This window comes from Myotis myotis, unplaced genomic scaffold, assembly GCF_014108235.1.
Source record: "Myotis myotis isolate mMyoMyo1 unplaced genomic scaffold, mMyoMyo1.p scaffold_m19_p_17, whole genome shotgun sequence".
In the NCBI taxonomy this organism is placed as follows: domain Eukaryota; kingdom Metazoa; phylum Chordata; class Mammalia; order Chiroptera; family Vespertilionidae; genus Myotis; species Myotis myotis.
Window position 1 is genome coordinate 23,921,739 of NW_023416321.1, and position 23,483 is coordinate 23,945,221.

General features: G+C 39.2%; 2 protein-coding genes across 5 annotated transcripts in view; one reads left to right on the forward strand and one right to left on the reverse strand.

Annotated features, from left to right (window-relative positions):
* TRIM37 (tripartite motif containing 37) overlaps window positions 1-23,483 on the forward strand; it is a 154,971-nt gene that overhangs the window by 72,036 nt on the left and 59,452 nt on the right. The window contains exon 25 of one of the 4 annotated variants that reach the window (XM_036340398.1): window positions 10,699-10,763. The exons of 2 other annotated variants lie outside the window; for them this stretch is intronic. In XM_036340398.1, the coding sequence (XP_036196291.1) occupies window positions 10,699-10,702 (4 nt within the window). In that variant the 3' untranslated portion in view covers window positions 10,703-10,763. Of the gene's footprint in view, window positions 1-4,485; window positions 5,128-10,698; window positions 10,764-23,483 lie in introns of those variants that run through there. One more of the 4 variants, XM_036340396.1, reaches the window with a different exon arrangement.
* The window catches only part of PPM1E (protein phosphatase, Mg2+/Mn2+ dependent 1E), a 93,403-nt gene continuing 81,586 nt past the window's right edge, over window positions 11,667-23,483 (reverse strand). Inside the window, exons 5-7 of the mRNA XM_036340402.1 lie at window positions 21,047-21,190; window positions 20,734-20,827; window positions 11,667-13,710 (exon numbers count right to left, since the gene is read on the reverse strand). Coding sequence (XP_036196295.1) covers window positions 12,656-13,710; window positions 20,734-20,827; window positions 21,047-21,190 — 1,293 coding nt within the window. The 3' untranslated portion in view covers window positions 11,667-12,655. The remainder of the gene's footprint in view (window positions 13,711-20,733; window positions 20,828-21,046; window positions 21,191-23,483) is intronic.

The window sequence follows — 23,483 nt, forward strand, 5'->3', positions numbered from 1 at the left end:
GTCCTTAATATGTATGGTTACCTTTTCTCTTTAAAAGTTAATTGAAAATATTTAAGAACTATCATCTTAGGAAAAGTAAAAATTTAGCACTTGTTTACTAACATGTTAATTGGCATGCTGTTGTATAATTATTATGTAGTTTGTCATGCAGTGATCTAACATTTTCTATTAGATAGAAATGTGCTCATGGTCATTACATTTTGATGAGATCATATTTTTAATCCAGCTTTTTCTTATCTCTAACTACATTGTAATAGATGAAAATATAATGTAAGAATTTTGCACCTTTAGTGTTGAGAGCAAACCATTGTGAAAAATGAGGTTTTTTTAAAAAATAAATCCATAAACATAAGTGATTGACACTTTGAATCTCTCACTGTTGCCTAGCCATTTCTTGACCTATGTAGTTTTGATATAGAACTGAGTACTTTTCCATATGCCTTTGTAATTCTATTTCTTTTCAAAATATGTGAAACTGCATGTGTTTAAGAAATAAGAGAAGCCTGGGAATAGATTCTTCACTTGGGGGAATTTACTTGTAAGAGCTTCTTAGCATGAGTGATTTAGCCATGCGATTTTCTTGGGTCATTAATCTATATACAGTAGTATCCCCTTATCCACAGTTTTGTGTTCCATGATTTCAGTTACCTATGATCCAAAAATATTAAATGGAACATTCCAGATAGAAACATACATTTTAAATTGTGCGCTGTTTTGTAGCATGATAAAATCTGGTGCCATCCTGCTTTGTGTTGCACCAGCAAGAATTGAGCCCATAGGAAGACTTAAGCAAGGGGCCCCCTGAAATGAGTGGCATCAAGTAGATTCAGGAATAGGTTTGGACTGAAAAATAGAAGAATTACTGGAGAGTATTAATATAATTATTCTATTTTATTGTTGTTAATCTCTTAATCTGCCTAATTTATAAATGAAACTTTAGCATAGAAATGTACATATAGGAACATAGTTTGTAATCATACTAGAGGCCCAGTGCACAAAATTCCTGCACGGGTATGGTCCCTAGGCCTGGCCGACGATCAAAGTGTGAGCGTCTGGCATGGAAGGGCAAGTCCCAGCTGACCTCTGGGCCATGGGCAGCACCTGGGCTCCCATGCGCTCCCCTCCGCCTGAGTCACAGTACCCAAGTCCCCACACGGAGATGCGGTGAGCACAGCCAGACGCCACGGGCCAGGGTGCAGCATGGGCCTCTGGGCTGCCCAGTGGCGCCACATGGAAGCTAGGCGGGCAGCATGTTCCCTCAGCCTCGCAGACCAGCTCCTGCGTGAACCGGCTCCTGCGGTCCTGGCAGCTGCGGCCCAGCTCACCCGGAAGATGTGGCACGAGTGTGGGGCGGGCTCTTCACGGGCGCTCAGCACCTGAGTGCAGTGGGGGGTGGCATGCGAGCCCTGGCAGCCTGGGGGAGGATAGCAGGGGGAGTGAGAGCAAGCTCAGGCAGACATCTCGCATTTTCACCGCACCTCTATCCCCATCACCCCCGCCCCCAGGTAGCTGGCGAGAGGTCACAGCTCGACACTGACGCCTGCCATGTTCCGCGCCTCCCCCTGGTGGTCAGCACACATAATAGCGAGCGGTTGAACTCCCAGTCTCTTGGTTGAACCACCACCTGAGGGGACAATTTGCATATTAGGCTTTTATTATATAGGAAGTGTTCTTAAATTTTGCTCTTATTTTTCATGACCTTGAGGTTTTTAAAATCATTGAATTCCCCAAATTTCATAGTGATACTTAGATCACAGTACACTTGGATCTCTCTCTCTCTTTTTTTTTTTTTTTTTTTTTTTTGGCTTTTCTTATCCTCTCAGGTTACTATGTATAAAAACAGTCAGGAGTGCTGCCCTTATTTTAGATGAATGGAGAATTAGTTGAGACCCTTTTAAATTGGTGGAGTTTGAGTTCACTATGTCAGCAAGACTATTTTTGGTTATTAATGGCTATAGGAAAATTAGAAGGTATTACTTGTTCTGCTTGCACAATAATTTTGTACGGGAAATTATTTGAACTTAATTGGTATATTATCTTCTGTGTTCAAGGAACCTAACGCATTTATAGCATATTCTGACTCCATGTTTAACAATAAAATCTATCCCTTCAAAAAAACTAGGCTTCTAAAGAAATGATATTAACTACCTCCTAGTAAAAAAAAAAAATCTCCATTTTTGTAATTAAAGTTGACAACAGGTTTCACCAAAAAAGAAAAACAAATTTGTAAGTACCTAAAGCAGGAATGGGGAACATCTGGCCCACAGGCCATATAAGGCCTGTGAAATCATTTGATCTGACCCTGCCAAGGCATTAGAAGTGAGTTGGCCAAATATAGTAGGCTAATTTTTAAGTTGATAATTTTGTATGGCTCACGAATGATGCTGTAAATATTCAAATGGCCCTTGGCAGAAACAAGGTTCCCCACCCCTGAACTAAAAGATGAGCTCAGTCCAGCAGGGCCTCAGATAACATCATTTTGTTCGATGGCATAGGGACTAACATAGGAACTCGACTTTTGAGTATATGGTTGGCTGTGGTAAAATTTGTTTCGTGTTTTTTTTTAATATATTTCATTGATTTTTTGTTTTTTTGTTTTTTTTACAGAGGAAGGGAGAGGGATAGAGAGCCAGAAACATCGATGAGAGAGAAACATTGATCAGCTGCCTTCTGCACACCCCTTCTGGGGATGTGCCCGCAACCAAGGTACATGCCCTTGACCGGAATCGAACCTGAGACCCGAGTCCACAGGCTGATGCTCCATCCACTGAGCCAAACCAGTTAGGGCAAATTTGTTTCGTTTTATGTTGTTTTGTTTAATGTTGCAGAACCTACTGATGATGTTAAATAAAAACTTACTGTACTCAAAAGCATTCTCCTATGATGAAGAAAATCATGCCTGTTTTGTTGGGTTCCATCTCACCTCAACTAATATTTGTGAATTATGAAATAGCAAGAAATATGCAGAATATATATACACATTCACACAATCCATTGAGGAAAATGTCTGGGATTCAATTAGCAAGTTTCTACCTAGCATTCTTTCAAGGGGGAGACAAACAGCTAACTTTGGGCCAAGTCCCTACCACTGTCTGTTTTTGTAAATAAAGTTTATTGGACCATAGCCACATCCATTCATCTACAGATTGTCAATAGCTGCTTTTCCCTGCAAAGACAGAGTTGAGTAGCTGCTAACAAAACCTGATTCCCAGAGTCTAAAATACTTACTTTCACCTCTTTAAGAGATAGTTTGCTGACTTCTGTTCTGTCATTAGAATTTATGGGAGTATCACTTTTTCTCAATATAGAGAAGATAGGGGAATGCTTAAGTTTAAGAAAGCATGATTTTAAGTCAAAAAAAGATTGAACATTTAATTAGTTATTTGTGCTTAGTTTTGTGGATACAGGACGATGGCTAGGCAGCTGCTATCCCATCATTCTAGAATCATAAACCTACAGATCAAAAAATTTCTTCAAAGATGAAGTACCTGTTAGCTTTTAGTAGTGGGATCTTTGGGAAATGTGATTCCTTCCCTTGTTTCTAGCCGTGTTACATACTAAGTCTGCATCCAAGTCCCCAGTGGTGCCAGGCACCCTCATGCTTTCCCTCTTTGATGTGGTATGCCTGCTTTGGCTGTGCTAAAGTTTAGATAGCAATGAGGGAAGATACCAGTTCTTTTCCCCTCTCCCCATTGGTTGTTCTTGTTCTGGTCTGCAAAAGATCTGGTGCAAATGAGATCTCTCCCATTTTCCCAGGTATAGCTGTCATCACCCACAATCGATATAAGGAACCAATTTCTAATCCGTTGCTCCACTCTGTACCATTACAGAGTCCCCACCTTTAAAAAAAAAGTTCCCTCTTTTGCGGAAGAACATAATTTGTCTTAGTCTTTGCTTCCACCATCACCTTGCTCAGTATTTAATATTTTTATCTTTTCGTTCCTAGAAAATGTCTCAATACTGTTTTCTTTTAGGCCTAAAGATACAGTGGTAACACTTGCATTTTGCACAAGCATATCATTTCTGTACAACTTGGACCAACTGTGTCATTGAACCCTGAAGTAACCTTTGAGGTAGATAAGTTGTGCATCAGACCATTTTGGCAGGGAAATAGGTTCAGGGAAGTTGTGTGGTTCTCTCAAGGTTCAACACCATTGGCAAGAATGGAAGGAATTGCTAGTCTAGTACTTTTTCCAATTTACCATACTTGAACCAAACCCATCATTTTAAAACCTCATGATTAAAGACCTAAAGATTGTGACTTTTTAAAACGTTTTTAGATGACTTTAGATTTACAAGAGACATGCAAGAAACTTGAGTTCCTGTATGCCTATTACCCAGCTTCTCCTTTTGTTAACATCTTACATAACCACAGAATAGTGAACAAAACAAAGAAATTAGTCGTTTATAATACTGTTAACTAAACTACAGAATTTATTCAGATTTCTCCAGTTAATTTCACTAACACACTTCTTTCTGTTCCAGGATCCAGACCAGGATGCCACAATGCAATTAGTTGTCATTTCTCCTTCCATCTGTGACAGTTCCTCAGTCTCTTCTTTTTTTTCATGACCTTGACATTGTTGAAGACAACCAGTTATAGTTGACCCTTGAAAAACATGGGTTTGAACTTCACAGGTCCACTTACATGCATGTTTTTTCCCCAATAAGTATATAGTTGGCCCTCTGTGTCTCTGGGTTTTACACCTGCTTATTCAGCCAAGCAAGGATCAAAAACAGTATGCTGACTGTGTGCATTGTTCTTCGACATTTTATATGAGAGACTTGAGCATCCATGGGTTCTGACGACTGCTGGAACCAATCTCCCAGATACCCAGGGATGAATAAAGTTTTGGGGGGAGTCAGAAGTTTCTACTGTGTGGGAGGTCACTGCCCCTAACTACTGTCTTGTTCAAGGGTCAACTGTATTTTATAGAATGTTTCTCTATTTGGATTTGTCTGATATTTTCTCATTTTCAGTTGAGCTTGTGTGTTATTGGGAAGGCTACCACAGAGGTGATATACCCTTCCAAGTGTGTCGGATCAGGGGCTGTTTGGTGCAGATGCTTATTATTGGTGATGTTAATCTTACTTGGTTATGGTGGTGTCTGTCAAAATTCCCCCCGTTAATATTTTTCCCTTTGTAATTACTAAATATTTATGGCAAATACTTCTCAGACTGTGCAAATATTTCTGTTCTTAACAGCTAATTTTAGCATCCAGTAGTGGATCTTGCCTATGGCAGTTATTACTGCAATATTCTAATGGTGGTTTGTTATTTCTTCTACATTTATTATTAGAATTCTTAAGGAAAAGTCCCTTCTCCATTTTTCCCCCCAGCTACTTATTTACACGAGTTTTGACTCATGGATATTTATTCTTTGAATTGTGTTCCAGTACTGTCATTATTTTGCAGTTCAGTTTGTTCCAGTTTTGGCTATTTGAAGCTCTTTTAGGTTGGCTCCTGTTGTATCCTTTTGATACGTTCCCTGTGTCTCCTTCCTTCCCTCTCTCCCTGTCCTCCCTCTCCCTCCCTCCCTCCCTCCCTCCCTTCCTTCCCTCCCTCCCTTCCCCCCCCCCCCCCCACAGGATGCTCCAGGCACCCTGCCCCCTTTTTTGGACAATCGTATTTAGAAACAAAGATTTGTTGACCTATACTCTTAAGAGAAACAAATTCACCAACTGCAGTACAGTGCTTTGTACAGATTTTAGCCTTTGAGTGTGATGTCAAAACGCTTTTTCCAAAGTTACTTAGATATTACGATTCAGAGTTACACTAGTTTCTTGTTTTCCTAGTCTCTCCAGTGTGATTATGTGGCTCATTTTAATAGTTAGATTCATCTGTTAATCTGCATTCTGTCTTCCCCCACACATCCTGGTTGGTTTTTTAATTTACATATATTAAATTGCCTTTGTGATATACAGTTCTGTGGCTTTTGACAAATACAGTCATGTATCTGCTACTGTACAGAACAGCTCAATACCCCCAAATTCCCTTGTGTTGGCTCTTTATAGGTAAAATCCCCCACCACCCAGCCCCTGGTAATTCTCTGTCCTTATAGTTTTCTCTTTTCCAGACTCATATAGAATTATTGTAGCCTTTCACTTAGCAAAATGCAGTTAAGTCTCATCCATCTTCTGTAAATTGGTACTTCATTCCTTTTTATTGCCAAGTAATATTTCACTGTATAAATGTTTATTCATTTAACCGTTGAGGGACATTTGGGTTATTTCCAGTCTTGGGGTGATTATGAACTTTATAAACATTTTGTATAGGTTTTTGTGTGAACAGTGATTTCCATAAGGTAATATATGCCTTGGAGTGGGATTGCTGGGTGTGTAATAGAGAATTTGGTTGGCTTTTGTCCCTGGTTCTTGGGATATAGCCTCTTAGTGCTTAGAATTTTCTGAGTGATAGGAGTATGGTTCCTGATAGTTTATGCTAAAGAGATGACTCAGGATGTGGCTGCCATGCCGAAAGACTAACCTTGTGATTAGAAGATCGGGGCTAAGAGTCACATGATATGAGCCTGAATAGTTCGTTCTTATTTCCAGTGAGTCAGTCATGGCCACTGAGTGAAACCCAGTAAGAACTCTGCACACTGAAGCTCTGAATGTGCTTCCCTGCTTGGCAATACTCTGTATTGTCATGTGTTGATGGTTCAGGAGAGTAACATGCCCTGATCACAAGGGAGCTTCACATTGGGACTCTCCTACACTTCACCCTATGCAGTGGTTCTCAACCTTCCTAATGCCGCGGCCCTTTAATACAGTTCCTCATGTTGTGGTGACCCCCAACCATAAAATTATTTTCGTTGCTACTTCATAACTGTAATGTTGCTACTGTTATGAATCATAATGTAAATATCTTATATGCAGGACGTATTTTCATTGTTTGCGACCCACAGGTTGAGAACCACTGCCTATTGTGTCTCTCCTTTTCCCTGGTTCTGATTTGTATCCTTATAAAAGAATTGTAAGCAACGTATTTTCCTGAGTTCTGAGAGCTGCTCAAGCCACTTACCAAACCTAATGGGCACTGGTGGGAACTCCCAAATTTGTAGCCAACTGGTGGCCTGGGACTTCCAAACCTGGCATCTGAAGTAAGAGCAGTCTCGTGGAGGACTTTGCCTTTAACTTGTGAAGTTGGTGACAGAAGTCATTTCACTGAGTCATGTGCTAAACTTTTCCAGAAGTAGCACTGCCATTTTGCATGCCCAACAGCAACATAATGAGGGTACCAGTATCATCCCACAAACACTTGGCCCTGTCATTATTTTTATTTTGAGTTATTCTAGTATGTGTGTAGTGATACTCTAGTAAGTATGTAGTTTGCTAATATTTTGCTGAGGATTTTTGCATTATATTCACGAGGGATTGTTATTGGTCTATAGTTCTGTTTTCATCTAATTTGGTATCAGATTAATGCTGTCCTAATAAAATGATCATCTCTTTTTCTGAAAGAATGTATAGAATTGGTGTTACCCTTGATCAGAATTTGCCAATGAAACCACTTGGAAGGTGTTGTGTTCCCCCCACCCTGTAGGAGTGTGTTTTTGGTATTTAACCTGCTTAGTGTTCTGAACTTCTTGGGTCTATCATCATTTGGTGTCTATCATTAATTTTGGAAAATTCTCAGCCATTATTTCTTCTGCCCATTGTCTTTCTCTTCTAGGATCCTAATTATGCATATGTTAAACTGATATTGTCCCACAGCTCTTATATGTTCTTCTATGGGTTGTTTCCTTCGGAAAGAGATGTTTCTTTTGAACTAAGTAAATGGTGTATTAGGGGTTTTTTTTCAAGTATAAATAATACTATCACAACATTCCTTTTCTTTTATTCCCAGCTTTAGCAAACTTCAAATATGATTCTTTCAGACCTCTGCTTTTTCTCTCAATTCTTGCTTTCTTTCATTTCCATATAAAATCACACTAAGTGCTGAATGAATTTAGGGAATTAGGGGTTCAAGTTCTTTCTGGACTTAGTAGTGGGGAGAAGAGTGTAAACAGTGCAGTTTATTAATTAGATATACTTGTTTTGCATGTTTAATTCCATTCACTTAGATGCAGGTGTCTTGCTTTATTAGCTTCACTTCCACCCCCAACCTTTCTGTCTCTATCTCCTGTTAACTCTCTTAACAGCAAACCTCCAGACAGAATTTCAAGTGCAATTCACCTGATTATTTTCCTTTCTTTACAGTTTAAAACAAAAGGGAAAGAATAAAGTGAAAGGGAAAAACTGGTTGGATGCAGTTTAAAGACTAAAGTAGTTGGTAGATTTGAGGAGTTAACACTTAGCCTTTGGCAGGTCCTGTTCCTCATCTATTTGAGGATACTAACCCCTCTACTTCCCCTCCCCCCCCAATTTAAACTTACAGGGAAAACATATAGAAGATGAAATACATATCTTATGTATTTTCAGGGAAGGAAATAACAGTTATGGCAACTTTTTAAAAACAATATTTCTACTTTAAAGTTTAAGAAAACTACCACCTCAGGATTTTATTTTCAGTTCTGAGGGAATCAAGCTAAATTCCAGCACTAAATATATTTCCTTTGGATAAAAAGACAAATGACTAGTGGTTTTAAATTGCTGGGCTTTATTAAGATATTGGCAAAATTTCAACATACTTCTCACCTGAATGAACAGTTTTAATAAATAAAGTATGAAGGATCACTGGTGATTGCGACTGAACTCAAGAGCGAGATGTAGAGCAGGTTCTTAAGTTGATAAATTTACTTGGTAAGAAATGTTTACTTCATTTGCTTCACTCCATAGAGAATTTCTTTGCAGAGAAATGTCATGAACAAGAGGACAAAGCCTGTCTCTCACCAAAGAGCACCCAGAGTAGGTTACTGATGGTATATCATTGGGTTATCCAGTACATCAGAGTTTACTAGAGTAGTTCCTTTTTCAGAACAACTACTGTGTCAGTCTGGAGTTCCCTATCTTATTTCATATTTCCTAATTAGTACAATAAATAATCTTCAAAATAGAAGATAAAATGCTGCTAGAGGAAGTAACTGTTTTTCAACACAGTACCATTTATCTGGAAAATAGTTGTGTTATAATACTGGTGGTATCTTGTTTTGAAAACATCTAAGCTATTCACAGGTCGGAATAGAAGAGTTGGTGGGTATCACCTTTTATGGCCTTGCTTAGGTGTGAATGACCATTGAGTGAACAAAGTATGTTTAAACATCAAAATAATTATTTAGATCACTTTCTTGCAAAGCCTTGGCCAGCCTCTGATGGGGAAGGAAGTGCTTGAACCACAGCAGTTTTATCTGTAAACACTGAACTTTCTGTATCGTTTTCATCTGCCCATTGGATGTTGCACTTCTTACTGGCACAGTGTTCCAAAATGGAATGTGATAATCAGGGAGATGCACCGTACCACCATGTGAACATTGTACCGCTTTAAATGGTCAGGCTCACTATTGACATTGATGTTGCTGACACTGTCCTTGGAAAAGGTGTTACTTTCAAGATCCTCTTAAATAAAACAGTAACTTTAATTTTATTAACTTAAGGACAGTGGATGGCATTTTTAGGCAAAGTAAAGGTATATACATGTGTATTTCCACTGTCCTCTAGTAGAAACCTAACTGGTACTGAGAGCCCCAGTGTTTGATGTGATAGTGCTGCTTAACATCAGCTCTCTCTCAACAGTACACATCCAGAAAGTGAACAAATTAGGGTGATTCCCTTTGAAACTCACAGTGAATGTACAGGCATTTATAATCACTTTAGTTGGTGACTTGAAGTCTGTTTCCCTAACCAATACTATACTTTCTTGTTTACACTGTTTTACTATTTCCTATTCTAACAAAACTAGCAGGCAAACAAATTGATGCAGATCATGTTAAATTCAAAAAGGGATACTGCCACTCTTAAAGACTGAGTGCAGAACTCTCACCACCACTAAATTACACAGTGAGTAAAAGTACAAAACACAGAGTTCACAGACTATACCTCAGCATTAACAGTTAATATATATTATATAGATACTTTTATATCTATCTAATATTTTTACAATCACCAGATACACCATCTTAAAGTACAAGTTACAGAAATGTGTAAAAACCATTAGTTAGAGGATACTTATTGCTCACATCAGCAAGCAGCAAATAAGGGCACAGGATTTGAACCGAAGGGAACTACTTTCTATCACCAGTGGCATTAAGATATAACACTGCACTTCACAAAGAACTGCTTTTATCTGGTTTATAGAACCAAGAGCAGCATATATCAGACCAATAACCACTACTTTAATATGTATTATAGAATTTTAAAGGACTTACCTTACAAATGGTACCTAACTACTCTATAAATATGCATGTGGACAAATGAAAATTTGCTATTTTTTACAATACTGTTTCATAACTTGATCATACTAGAACTACTTTGCTTTATTTTCTAGAGGGCTACTGGTATGAAAATGGAGTTAACACTGCTTATGTAGTCAAACCTACAAGATCCAGACCCTTAAGATGTGGTCTGTGTTCATCCCAATTTCATCCAACCATTTTCCCCACTGAAAAAAAACTATCACTTGTACCTTATTTCCTCTCACCAGCTTCATTCTGATCAAAACGTTAGTTATAGAAAAATCTTAATTTCTTTTTTAACTTAGCTAAATGCTGGACTATAACATACCAATATTCTGCTGCCTCTGTTTTCTTATCTCCTTAGATAATTGGATTCGAAACTGATACTGCACCTGATGGGTTGTTAACAAGATCTAGGCTTGAGAAAATGAAAGATGTGAGTGAGGTGCATGGGAGGGGTGGGGGAGGGTGTTTAAAAATATTAGGCTGGTGAGATTCTGGTCACAAGCCTCAAGAAGAGAATGACTTCAAACCAAGGGAAAACAAATACTGAAAATGTCTAATTACATTCAATTTTTTAAAATAAAATCTGTAAATTAATGATGTGATCATCACTACAGTGAAGACGTTTTTACCCAAAGTATCTGATTTTAAAATCCAGGGGTTTTACTCCTCCATTGTGGATCTGGAGAACATAAAGTAATTGCATTATGTACAAACATGGTTAGGCATTGGGCGCTTCTCAGCAAGAGTATCCAGTATCCCATAGTATGAGTGATGAGCACTATAGCAGGTACCTCCTGTCCACTGGCTTGTCTGGTCCACAGTTGACTAGGGGAGGGTAACATGTCATGTGGAGACATTCATGATTCTCAGAATCAGGCTGCTTCATTGAATGAATCTGATTATTACTCTATTTGCTGCCTTTAGTTGAAGATGTGCTTCTGACTTGAAACTGCAGAAATGGCAAAAAGCAGACAATTTTAAAATATAAATACATATTGAAATGAGAGATACACATTCTCTCTGCATGAAGTTGCATGTAGCAGAACTCTGGGGTGTTCTCCATTTCTAACTAAGCAGACCTTGGTCTCGGTAGTCTGTACTCTCCCTTGTCCTTGGCCTCCAGGCTCGCTTAAGCAGTACTTTCAACCTCTCACACCAATTCATTCCCTTGGGGGAAACAGTTTTAGAGAAGTTAAAACTCGTTATTTTTTATTCTCCAAAACCACTTATTTTTGTTAATCCTCACCTGAGGATATTTATTGAGTTTTAGAGAGAGTAGAAGGGAGGGGAAGAGAGAGTGACACATCAATTGGTTGCCTCCCACACGCCCCCGCCCAGGGCAGGAGATCGAGCCTGCAACTGAGGTACATGCCCTTGACTAGAATCAAATCTGGGACCCTTCAGTCTGTAGGCCGACACTCTAGCCACTGAACCAGACCAGCTAGGGCACCACTTCTTATTTGATAGTGGTATATGGCTTTGCTGTCTTTGACCTTTAAAAAAAGGGGGGGGAGGGTAGAAAAAATAGCAATGCTATTCTATTCAAATGTACCTGACATCTCCATTAAACCAGTGTTATTCCTGAGATGAAGGTACAATGAAAAACATGTTAGCATCATAGGTTGAAACCAGTTGACAGTGGTCTTCTGACAAATAATAAAAATTCCACCAAAAGCACCATAACAGGTTATGAAACTCCCAAATAGCTACAGCCCTGGGAAATAATTTAAAAAGCTTTGTCCTTTATGTTACAGAAAAGAAAAAAAAATCAGTAAATGTTTATGCTGCCTCACAAGTCTGAAAATATGACATTTTTACACTAGGTTTCTACTTCCATTGTTACCAATTAAAACCCGTATGGCTTATAGTCTTTTACTTACCAAAAAAGTGGGGAAGGTAGGGTTTTCCCTCATAGTCCCGAGTCTTTTGAGGAACAGTCCTCAACTAAATCAATTCTACATTAAGTTTTCCAAAGATATATTAGGCATATCAGACCATATTTCAACACTGTATCCTGACAAAAATAAGTACCTTGCAAGCTTCCACTAATGGTGTGAAGAGGCAGTGGGGAGGGGTTGTATGTAGATGTGGATACATTACAGGGATCAGTTGTATAATTTTGCTAATGAAACTGCCAAAAAACTTCTTTTGATTGAAATCACTATTTTGAGTTTCCTAGAGATCTATTTACATTTAAGAATTGAGCCATTTATGATTTCATAATGAACACATATTTCAGAAATGTCTACCTTGTTTCTACTCTGATGGTGGTTTTATTGGGGGAGAGCTAGCTAGCCTACTCTAAAGACAAGGTATTACATTTTACAGCTCCAGGGAAGATCTGGGTATGGAATATCATTACTCTTTCTGAGCTTCCTCATGTTTTCATTATACTCTTTCCAACTATCTTGCCTCCATGGAAGAGAACTTCTTAACATCCTATTTCTTTTCCCACCTGAAGTAAGTGAAAATAGGCTTGTGCCTACTTTGTGGGAAGGCTCTTGAGCAGGAAGGAATGAATTAAACTTTGGATTAAACCTGAATCCATGCCACCTCTTTGAGAAGTGATAGCGTAAATGAGATAATCTAGAAACTCTATTTCCCAGGAATTTTAACTGTTCATTTTCCAACCTAGAACAGACAGGAGACACACTCTCCATTCTGTATATCTGCTGCCCTGTTGAACCCAAATTAAAGGAAGAGGGAATCTCTCCAGCACCGCTCCATTCAGACAATGATTGAACTGATTCATTCTCCATTATTAGCTCATTAATAAGATTTGCTTTCTTTGGTGCACCAGGACCAAACATCTCAACTGGTGGCAAAAACTGAGCACTGTGAAGTTTGCTTGCTTCTACTTGTGTGAGATCTAGGTAGCCTGGGTCTTCCAGCACGTTGATTTGGGACCCTGGGCTCAGGCTAGTTCTGTCAGTGAATGAATCCACACGCCCATCATAACCTAGGTCGGCTGGTGCTGAGCACTGGTGCTGAGGCCAAGGGCGTTTGCACTCTCCATGATTTTCCTTATCATCCCCACCATCTTCTTGCCCTCCTTGAAAGGAGTTCTCTGTCCAGTCTGATTCCTCACTAACATTTTCAGCTTTGTTCATGTCCCTCAGGAAAACCACAATAACTGTGATGTTATCACTTGACCCAGCATCGCGAGCTGACGCCACTAATTTGTGGGCAACCATGCTGCTGTCTCCATTATTCTCCTTCAAGTGATCAGATACAACTTTCACTGCCTCATCAGGGTTCACGGTGTCATAGAAGCCATCGCAGGCCAGAATGAGGTAGTCTTCAGTTCCATCCAACACAGTAGAGGCGGAATCTGCATCCCCACAGATATATGGCTTATGTTCAGCGTCTCCTGTGGGAATTAGAACACAGGTCAGATTTTGGTTTACCTTGCTTGTAAGAATGTGGATGGCCAATGCTATGACTCTGACTACATTCTGCAATTGTGATCTGAATTACTGGAAATAATTTATAATCTAGTTTGAGAGAATACTTGAATTCTCTGTTAATCAGATGCTGCTTATGCCTCACTCTCAGTTGTGTAATTGCCATTAACTGGGCTTAATTTCTTATCTAGCTTAGACTCTGAATTTTATGTCCTAGCTATGACATAGGCTTAGCTGAGCATGGCAACAAATGTCACATCTAAATTTGTTGCTGTACTGGAAACTTGAGTCCTGCGTAGGAAAACGTGGATTTAGTAGATCTTTTCTTTTACTGGTGGTTAACTTCGATCAATTGAGATTTGAGAACAGGTCCACACTGAAAAACAAACCAAAGTTCTGATCACTTCTTTTTATTAAACACTTCTTATTATATCCTTATTTAGAAATCAAGTTTCATGCTGTGAACACAAAGGAAGGCTTGAGTTACAAGGGATTTTTAAAAATCAAGTCCAACTCCCACAAGCCAGGAAAAGTCATCCCAAGCCTCAGACAAGTGAACTAGAATGTTAGGCTCAATTCCCAGTCCAATTTGCTTTCTATTTTTTAAATTCTGCTTTGTTTATTACTTCTAGGGAACAGTCAGAATGTGTATGATCATTTTTCTCATCTTCAGGGACTACCGTATTCTTGCTTTTTTCTTCAAATTGTTTCTGATCACCCCCCTTCTATCTTTATTACTATTAGTCATCCTTCACACCTGTGAACAACTATACGCACCCCCAAAACCCTATTTGCTCAGCTCATCCACTTACAGAATGACATTTTAGCTGGGCCTTGAAGAAGTTATCACCAGGCAGAGAAGGGTTCTGGGTTGAGAGAACTGTTAGAGACTAATATGTAGTTGAATATAGGGTGCTGGGAGTACAGACAGACTGGAGACCTTAGGGCCACACACCGAGGTAGGTTTCCATCACAGATTATGAAGACAAGCCATCATCTATAGTGCAGTTTGGAACTTCCAGATCCAGAGCACTTCCAACTCCATTCATTGTTTTTGTTTGTTGTTGTTTTAAAATATATTTTATTGCAGAGAGGAAGGGAGAGGGATAGAGAGTTAGAAACATCATGAGAGAGAAACATCGATCAGCTGCCTCCTGCACACCCCCTACTGGGGATGTGCCCGCAACCAAGGTATGTGCCCTTGACCGAAATCGAACCCGGGACCCTTCAGTCTGCAGGCCGACGCTCTATCCACTGAGCCAAACCAGTTAGGGCTACATTCATTGTTTACATTCATTGTTTTCCTTAGGGATTTGGAGAGAACTAGCAAAAAGGGTCCTTACCCTATTAGGTAACCAAATAGATTATTACTTACAACAAGGGATACTCATTTCTTAACATTAAAAACAAACAAACACAGAGTATTAAGCAGTAATTCTTAGATTAGAGCATCATAATGCATCGATAATACTTTTTAAAAATTTATAAAGTGCTTTTATCATTTGTAAAGCAGTGACAGACATAGCTTAGTGGTTTAAGGATGCCAGCATGAGTCACAACTGCCTGGGTCCAAATCCTAGCACTTGTTAAAAACCCTCATCAATTATTATTAGCCTTTCCATTGCACTAAAACTGGACATTTTGAGAAGTGGAAGATAAAGATAAATATACTTAAGTGATCTGGCTATATTGTCACTGTTTCTGGTATCTGATATAGGTTTCCCCCAATGTTTCACATTCCCTTTTAATCCTCAAGTAGACCCAGAAAGCTGAATAGGAACCCTATGGAGAACTCCGCTAGCACCAACAGTGGGCCACATGCCCCACCCAGCATTTTGAAAGGGATACCCTAAAAAAAATACTGAATATATTTACCTGCCTTAGTTTATCTACAAGGTAAACTATCTTTTTCATACAGTAGCCAGAACTGTCTTCCTCAAGCATGGTTTGATTTAGTCAGTTTCACTTCTATACTATGATGCCTTTTAATTAGCTAGTTTATAAAAACTAGTTAAAACTTCCAATCATGGGGTTCAGTGTCCTCTACCAGTCTACTTCACAAATCTCCCCCTCTGCTACTTCACCTCACTGTATTGTTATCATTATTTTCTGAATTCCAACTCTAAAAATAAATGTGATCTGAGTCATGCTGTTCCCAAAAATCTTGTTTTAGTGTGTCAAGTAAAAGGCTACTGCAACTGTTAGTTTAGAACAGAACATACAAAGAATTTGCAAAAGAAATGCTGCCAGAATTCTGGCTTTTCACTTACTCTACTGTTGGATGCCAAATTCATGACATTTCACCCCCAATTTGGTAGGAGGTCATGATTATCCATTTCATGGCAGAAATGGCAACATCCTTTTGTCTTCAACATCCTCTCTCCATATGCTAGGAAACATCATGCTTCAGTCAACTTTGGATCATACATTTGAAGGGCTTTAAAGCTTTTAATTTTCAAAGCTTTAAGAGTCATTTTTTCCTAAGCAGAGGTCAACTTAGGAACTCTGCTTAGGAATCCTTTTTCTTGTCCACATTTAACCCTCTATTTTATGCCATGAGCTTTCTAAATCTCTCATTTTCAACTCCCTCTTCCAATTAAACTACTGGATTGGGTAGATGGCCTAATTTCCTACTTCAAGGATAATTTGAGTTTATTAATCCTGAATTTCCTCAATTCCTCTCCACCCATTTCTTCTGTTTGTTTGTTTTTTTTTAATCTGTAGAGATTCACCCATATCAGCTACCATTTCTCAGAGTAAAAGGTGTCCATTCCCTTCTCAAAGCTAACCTGTGCATTTGGACCCTGGCTTCTCTCTCTCCCCTGTTCAATTTCTCTACTACTTGCTCTCTTCCTTAATTGTATAAACAGGGTCTGATCTAAAATCTCACCTAAAAAAAAACCAAAAACAATGAAAGCAACACTTTCCCAAATCAGCTTTTCCCTCAAGTCACCACACTGTCTCCCTTCACCACCATATTGTCCAAGAAACCAAATCTGCACATGCTCCTTCTTGTTACTGCTCATTTTCCCTCACCTGATTGTTTTCTGCTTTGTGTGCCTACTGATCCAACACATTTATCTCAGATGTTACCAATCATAGTAAGCCTTCATTTAATGTCATCTATAGGTTTCTGTGACTAAGTGAAATGATAAAAGGAAACCAGTTTTACCTTAGGCCAGTGGTCGGCAAACTCATCAGTCAACAGAGCCAAATATCAACAGTACAACGATTGAAATTTCTTTTGAGAGCCAAATTTTTTAAACTTAAACTATATAGGTAGGTACATTGTTACTAACTTAATTAAGGTACTCCTAAGCTGGCCTTTGCTAAAAACATCCTCAATCTGATGAGGTACGTTCGCTGAGGTCAACCCCTTCCAACTCTCCTATCCACACGCGTCTTGTATACTTGTTTCGTCTATCAGATAGACTCTATCTCCTTTCGTTCATCCTCTCTATATGTCCAAACCATCTCAACATACCTTTCTCAATCCTCGACACTACATCTTCTTTCACTCCACAACGTTCCTAAAATTAACTTAATAAACTTTACTTTTGTAACCCGCGCACGATTTGCAGACGTGACTAGCACTAACCACTGCACAATGAGACTGCTGACTGGCTCACTCAACTCGTGCATGAATCGCGTGCGCCTCCCCCGCGATGCGCTGCGTCTCTCGTTGCCCGACCCACTGACACCCCCCACTACTTCTAATGCCACTTCTTCAAAATAGACTCGCCCAGGCCGAAAACCGACTTCTGAGCATGGGCCACGAAGTTTCAATCGCGCCTGCACGTGGTATTTTGTGGAAGAGCCACACTCAAGGGGCCAAAGAGCCGCATGTGGCTTGCGAGCCGCGGTCTGCCAACCACTGCCTTAGAATACAAAGAAGAGCAAGTTCATACAGCACCTCATTAACGTTATAACAAAATGACAGTAAACAGAACATAATGCAAGGACCTGTTGTATTCCCTATTTTCAAAATTCCAGGTCTTATTTTTTTAACCCACTTCTCACTTGACCTCTGCAGCACTTGACCCTGTTCACTACTTTCTCCTAGAAACCCTCTTCCCCTAGCGTCTGAGATACCCCACTTCTAAAACCCTCATCCCCTCTTTATTTTCTTCACTCGCTCCTTCACTTAACAATTGCACTAACAGCACAGCTGGTGTGACTCAGTGGTTGAGCATCAGGTCACTGTGTGATTCTTGGTCAGGGCACATGCCCAGGTTGCAGGCTTGATCCCCAGTAGGGGGCATGTAGGAGGCAGCCAATCAATAATTCTTTCTCATCGATGTTTTTATCTGCCTCTCCCTTCTCTCTGAAATCAATAAAAATATATTTTAAAAAATAATAATTGTACTAACAGCTCTGGCCCATGTGGCTTAGTTGTTGGGCATCTTCCTGTGCACCAAAGAGCTGCCAGCTGGAGCACGTGCCTGTGGTATGGCCGGTCCCTGGTTGGGGGCGTGCAGGAGGTAGCCGATTGCTTCACTCTCACATCGATGTTTCTCTTCCCCTCACCCTTTCTCTCTCTCTCTCAAAGTCAATTTTAGAATCTTAAATAAAAATAGCACTAACAATCACTGTTTACGACTGTGACATACAGAACTCTGAGTGTGTGCATGTACTGTGCTATTTAATACAAGAACTTCATAACTTAGGTACTGTTACTGTTCACACATTACAAAAAACAAATAGAAACCGAGAAATAAACTTCCCAAGGCCTACAGCTTGTAACGTGGCATATCCAAGATACAAACCCAGAGAGCTGACTTCATTATGTTATTCTACCTTAAGGAATGAGGCTCTCTCTTTCCATACTACAGGTTTTTCTTGGGCAATGTCATCCATACCCATAGTTTTAACTAATATATATGTTACTTCAGAGGTTGCATATATTATTGCCAAAATGGGATGCGTTCCCAAATCTCTATCTCCAATTCAGAGGAACCTAGAATATAAAATATATCCAAAATGAACTCATCATCTGCCCTGCTCCCCACCCACCAAATTGCTGCTGCTTTATTACAAATACTTTTTCTCAGTCACACAAGTCAGAAACCTGGAAGTTAGCTTTCCTCTTCCCCCACAAACTGTCATTTCTGTCCCATCAATTTATACCCTCCTCTGTATCCCTTTTTAGCTGCCTCATCTCTGTAAAAATGTTATCAATAGCTTCCTGAATGATCATTCATCTAGGTTTGCTACTCTAGACTGTCTTACAAACCATTACAAATATAACTACAAACCAGATCATATGGGCCCCTCTGCTTATCACCTGGTAAAGCCCAGACTACTTAGTCCCTTCACAACTTAGCACCAGCACTTCCACCTCTGCTCCAGCCTCTGTTCGTAAAACACAACGCTCTTTCAGACGCCCATGTATTTATATCCCCCTGTACCTGGATTTCCTCCCTGAATACTACCCTCCATGCCCAACACAAAAGCCACTTCCTCTGTGAAGTCTGCTTATTCTGTCCTAGACTGTCACTTAGTCAAGGACATTCTCCCCCTGCTTTAGTTCCCATGTGTTACATTTTTAGAAACAAGTATCTCCCTAGTAAAGCTGGTTCTATAACAGGCATTAAAGGTACCTCTCAAACACTGGCAAAGATGGGAAGATCAAGAGGAAGAGGTCTTTGGTTGGAATTGTCAAAAAATAATTCTATATAGAATGTTTTAGAAATGGGAAGTTTTCCCTATTTGGCCTTATGCCAGAGTTCCTAATAACTCCCTCAGTCATAAGATAAAGCCAACTTTCACTTTTTTAGGAGATATTTGCAGAATTTTTCTTTCTCTCTCAGCCTTCTGCTACCCACATTTGGGCCACTTCACAGCTTGCCAGTACCTTCCCAAAGAGTGGGAGGAACAACTCACATCCGTGGTGAAATTGAATCAGTCCTTTGAGATTTTTGGTAATGATAAGTAAAAGTTGGGGATTAGAGGTAAATTCCATTAATCCATGTTATCCCTATGTCAGATTACCTCATTTCTTTAGGAAGCTGTGACTAAGAACTGCAGTATATATGCACATATGCATATCCCCCATATAGGCACTCACATTGATTTATTCTTTAAAAGCAACAACAACAGAAAATAAAGCTAAGGCATGAAACCTAAAATAAACTCAGGCGTGAAAGTGAAACAAAGACAGAAAGTAGACTATAACTCAATTCTGTTGACTTCCCCTTCTTTTGAAGAATTTAGGTCCCAGGGAGCAAATTCTTTGAAACCCCAGGATTATCTGGCAAATTATTACACTCATATAGAAAATTATTTTCATCTAAAAAGCACTGTTTTCCCCATGGATTTGTTCTCTGTTGTTTAGTCATTTAAAAATTCATAATGATGCCCTAGCCGGCTTGGCTCAGTGGACAGAGCGTCAGCCTGCGGACTGAAGGGTCCCAGGTTCGATTCCGGCCAAAGGCACAAATGCCTGGGTTGCGGGCTCAATCCCCAGTGGGGGGCGTGCAGGAGGCAGCCGATCAATGATTCTCTCTCATCATTGATGTTTCTATCTCTCCTTCTCCCTTCCTCTCTGAAACCAATAAATATATTTTTAAAAAATTAAAAAAAAATTCATAATGAATGACATAAAGACATTAGTAAGGTAAAATATGGGGGGAGGTTTCCATTTTCTAGAAAACACTGATTTAAACTAAATATGACCCAAAATGAAATGAGGATCATGTAGATTTGTGTACCAAAGATTAAAGACTTCCTTTTAAAAAAAATGAGGATAAAACTAATAAATTCTACATTTCTTAATACAGTTCCCTTTTAGTAATGGAATTTAAGCATATAAATGAGTAGGTTAATTAAATAATTTACAGAGCCACCATCCAACTGCTGTTTTAAATAATAAAAAGTACACTGATAATATAAATTATCATCTCTGGTTCCTTGTTGTATCAGAGTTAACATAAGACAATGAGCCAAAAGAGGACAGTTTAGAGAAACAAAAATTAATTGGTTTTTCCTACCAATAGCTCTGGAGACGGATAGACTTCCATTCACTCGCCAGGCACCAAACCAGACTACACAACCTCCCAGGGCCTCAATTCGCTGCTTTTCATCCTAAACAGCAATGCAATGAAAAGAAGCAAATAATTAGATTCAGGATTTATTCTTCTACCTTAACAGTAAACAACAGATATATTCATCAGCTTTCTGGAAAGTTTCTCTTTATTTCTCCTTTGGAAGGTGGGCATGGATGCTGAGATAATGGTGATAATTATGTTATTAAGACAATCTTAATAACCAGGAAATTGCCTTTGTGGAACAGACCATACTTACTTCTCTGTCTGGTTTGTGTGGCTTCATTAGTTCAACAGCTTGGCCCTTTCTCACAAGCATAACCTGGGAATCACCCACCCAGGCTACATGTAGCATGTTGCCTCTGATAAAAGTCACCACTCCTGTGGTCCCACATCTTAAGCTCTGAAAACAGTTTAAATAAAACCAGAGTCAGTAAAAATACATAGATATAAAATTCTAAGAACATATATGCATAACCCATTGATAAACAATAGTATAGGGAAGGCCTGGAGTGGGGTGAGGGCTGGGTGGAGGGGGGCAAAAGGGAGGCATTTCCCATAATACTGTCAACAATAAAATTTAAATAAGTAGATACCATTCTCATTGAGAAGCAATTTATAATTGATTCAGACCTTTCAGTTGGGAGCTAGATTATTAATAGCTTGATTTCACAAATAAATAGCAATTTCTATTTCTAAATCTGAATTTCTCATTTTGATATGCATGTATGTACTTAAATGTGCACACATATAGATCCATTTATCTGTGATATGCAAGGCAGGGATAATTATTCCATTTTATATACAGGTAAGAAAACAATGATAGGTTATGTGACTTGTCCAAGGGCAGGTAACTGATTAGTACACATAAGAGAAATGAAATTCTTTTTCCTGCTAGTCCAGTGCTGAATCCACTATAACAACTCTAAGAGTAAAGACTGCCATATTGTGGGCTCTGTTTTGTTACTGATATACTGTATGTTTAGGGGGAGAGTCCTCACTTTACAGAATAACATGTAAAGCATCTGACTGCTACACAAATGCTCCCATACTCTGGATAGTGAGATAGGAGCCGAGGGATGACATACATTCCCTGGAGTTAGTACTAAGATGCTTACTAGGATACCTTAAAACAAATAATTTTAGAAGTGAGGACTTTGTAAACTGTTTTTGGAACATTGCTTAAAGAACTAACAGCCTGGAATTTCACTGCAATAGCTCAGTATCACTTTACTTAATGCTCTTGATACTACTATATTAATATGACATCTCCATTTGACATGAGTCACCACCAAATGAGCATGACTTTCTGTTATTAAGAACTTGTCCTAAATTAGAACCAGTGCGTCATGGGTGGTAAAAGGCCCCTTGTAGCCAATGAGAAAAACAACTCATTTTCCCTATATAGGGATAGTTTGTTATAAATCCTCACCCACCAATAAAATGTCTTCCCACACAGACTGTTCAAAAACTCAGCCCCCTGGAACACATGATAAAGACATTGCAGTGCATATGCCCTGGAGAGAACAGGAGGCAGGGCTGCTTCGCAACAGGAATAGCTGCTTTCTTCCCAGCAGTTAGCAGCACATGGAAGCACAAGGAGAAAACTTAACTGTTTGTTGAGACAAACCTAAATTACTCAAGAGAACTACTGGCAGGACTGAGATAAACTAGGGTCACTGGCAACGCAAATAAAGTGAACTTGGTCAGGAAAAAAGTCATACTTTTGAGTACACAGAGGAAAAAGGATAGAACAGAGGATGAGAAAGGCAAGTGATTCTCTTAGTTTCACGATGGTGATTACAGATCATCTCTCAGGGGCCGGGTCTTGTCCTCAGTCAGAATGATGACAAACAGCTGGACAGTGCCAGCACTCAAAAGATAGCCCACATCTCTATATGTAGACCTTAGTGGTTGCTGATGGTGGATTTACCTATTAATCTAAATCTGGGGTATAGATGGGAAATATAGACTATTTCTCTTGCCTAATAACAAATAGCTCTGAATTATTTAATTAATTTAAAGCCCCACTGCTGCTGTATAGCATAACTATGAGATCAAAGAAATGGATTAAAATGATTACCCTGTTCTCTCCAACCATTTTGAAGAGTTAATGTTTAGATCATATAATACTGTAATTACATTTAAAATTAAAAATTATTCTTTCTATTGGGCCCCAGTTAGAAATGAATGTAGAATACCATAGTTAATTATGTACCAATACCCAGACTGATAATTAAATTTTTTACTTTTAGATCTTAATATAGAGCCCCTGTCATTTATTCAAAGTAAAAACCTTATGTCTGATTAACCTCAAGAAATTAGGACATGAGCTCTGACTTTTCCTGTTAAGAGAATCAGTTCACTCTCATAGCCAGTTAGCCTGGAGGTCAAATCACCCCCGGTATTGCCGACAACAATCAAGGCTTAACTACAACAAGACTGCGCACAAAGACCACTAGGGGGTGCACCAAGAAAGCATAAAAAATGCGGAGACAAAGAAACAGGACAAAACTGTCAATGGAGGATATTGAGTTCAGAACCACACTTTTAAGGTCTCTTAAGAACTGTCTAGAAGCCGTCGATAAATGTAGTGAGATCCTCAAGAAATCTAATGAGACCCTCGATGTTATGATAAAGAACCAACTAGAAATTAAGCATACACGGACTGAAATAACGAATACTATACAGACTCC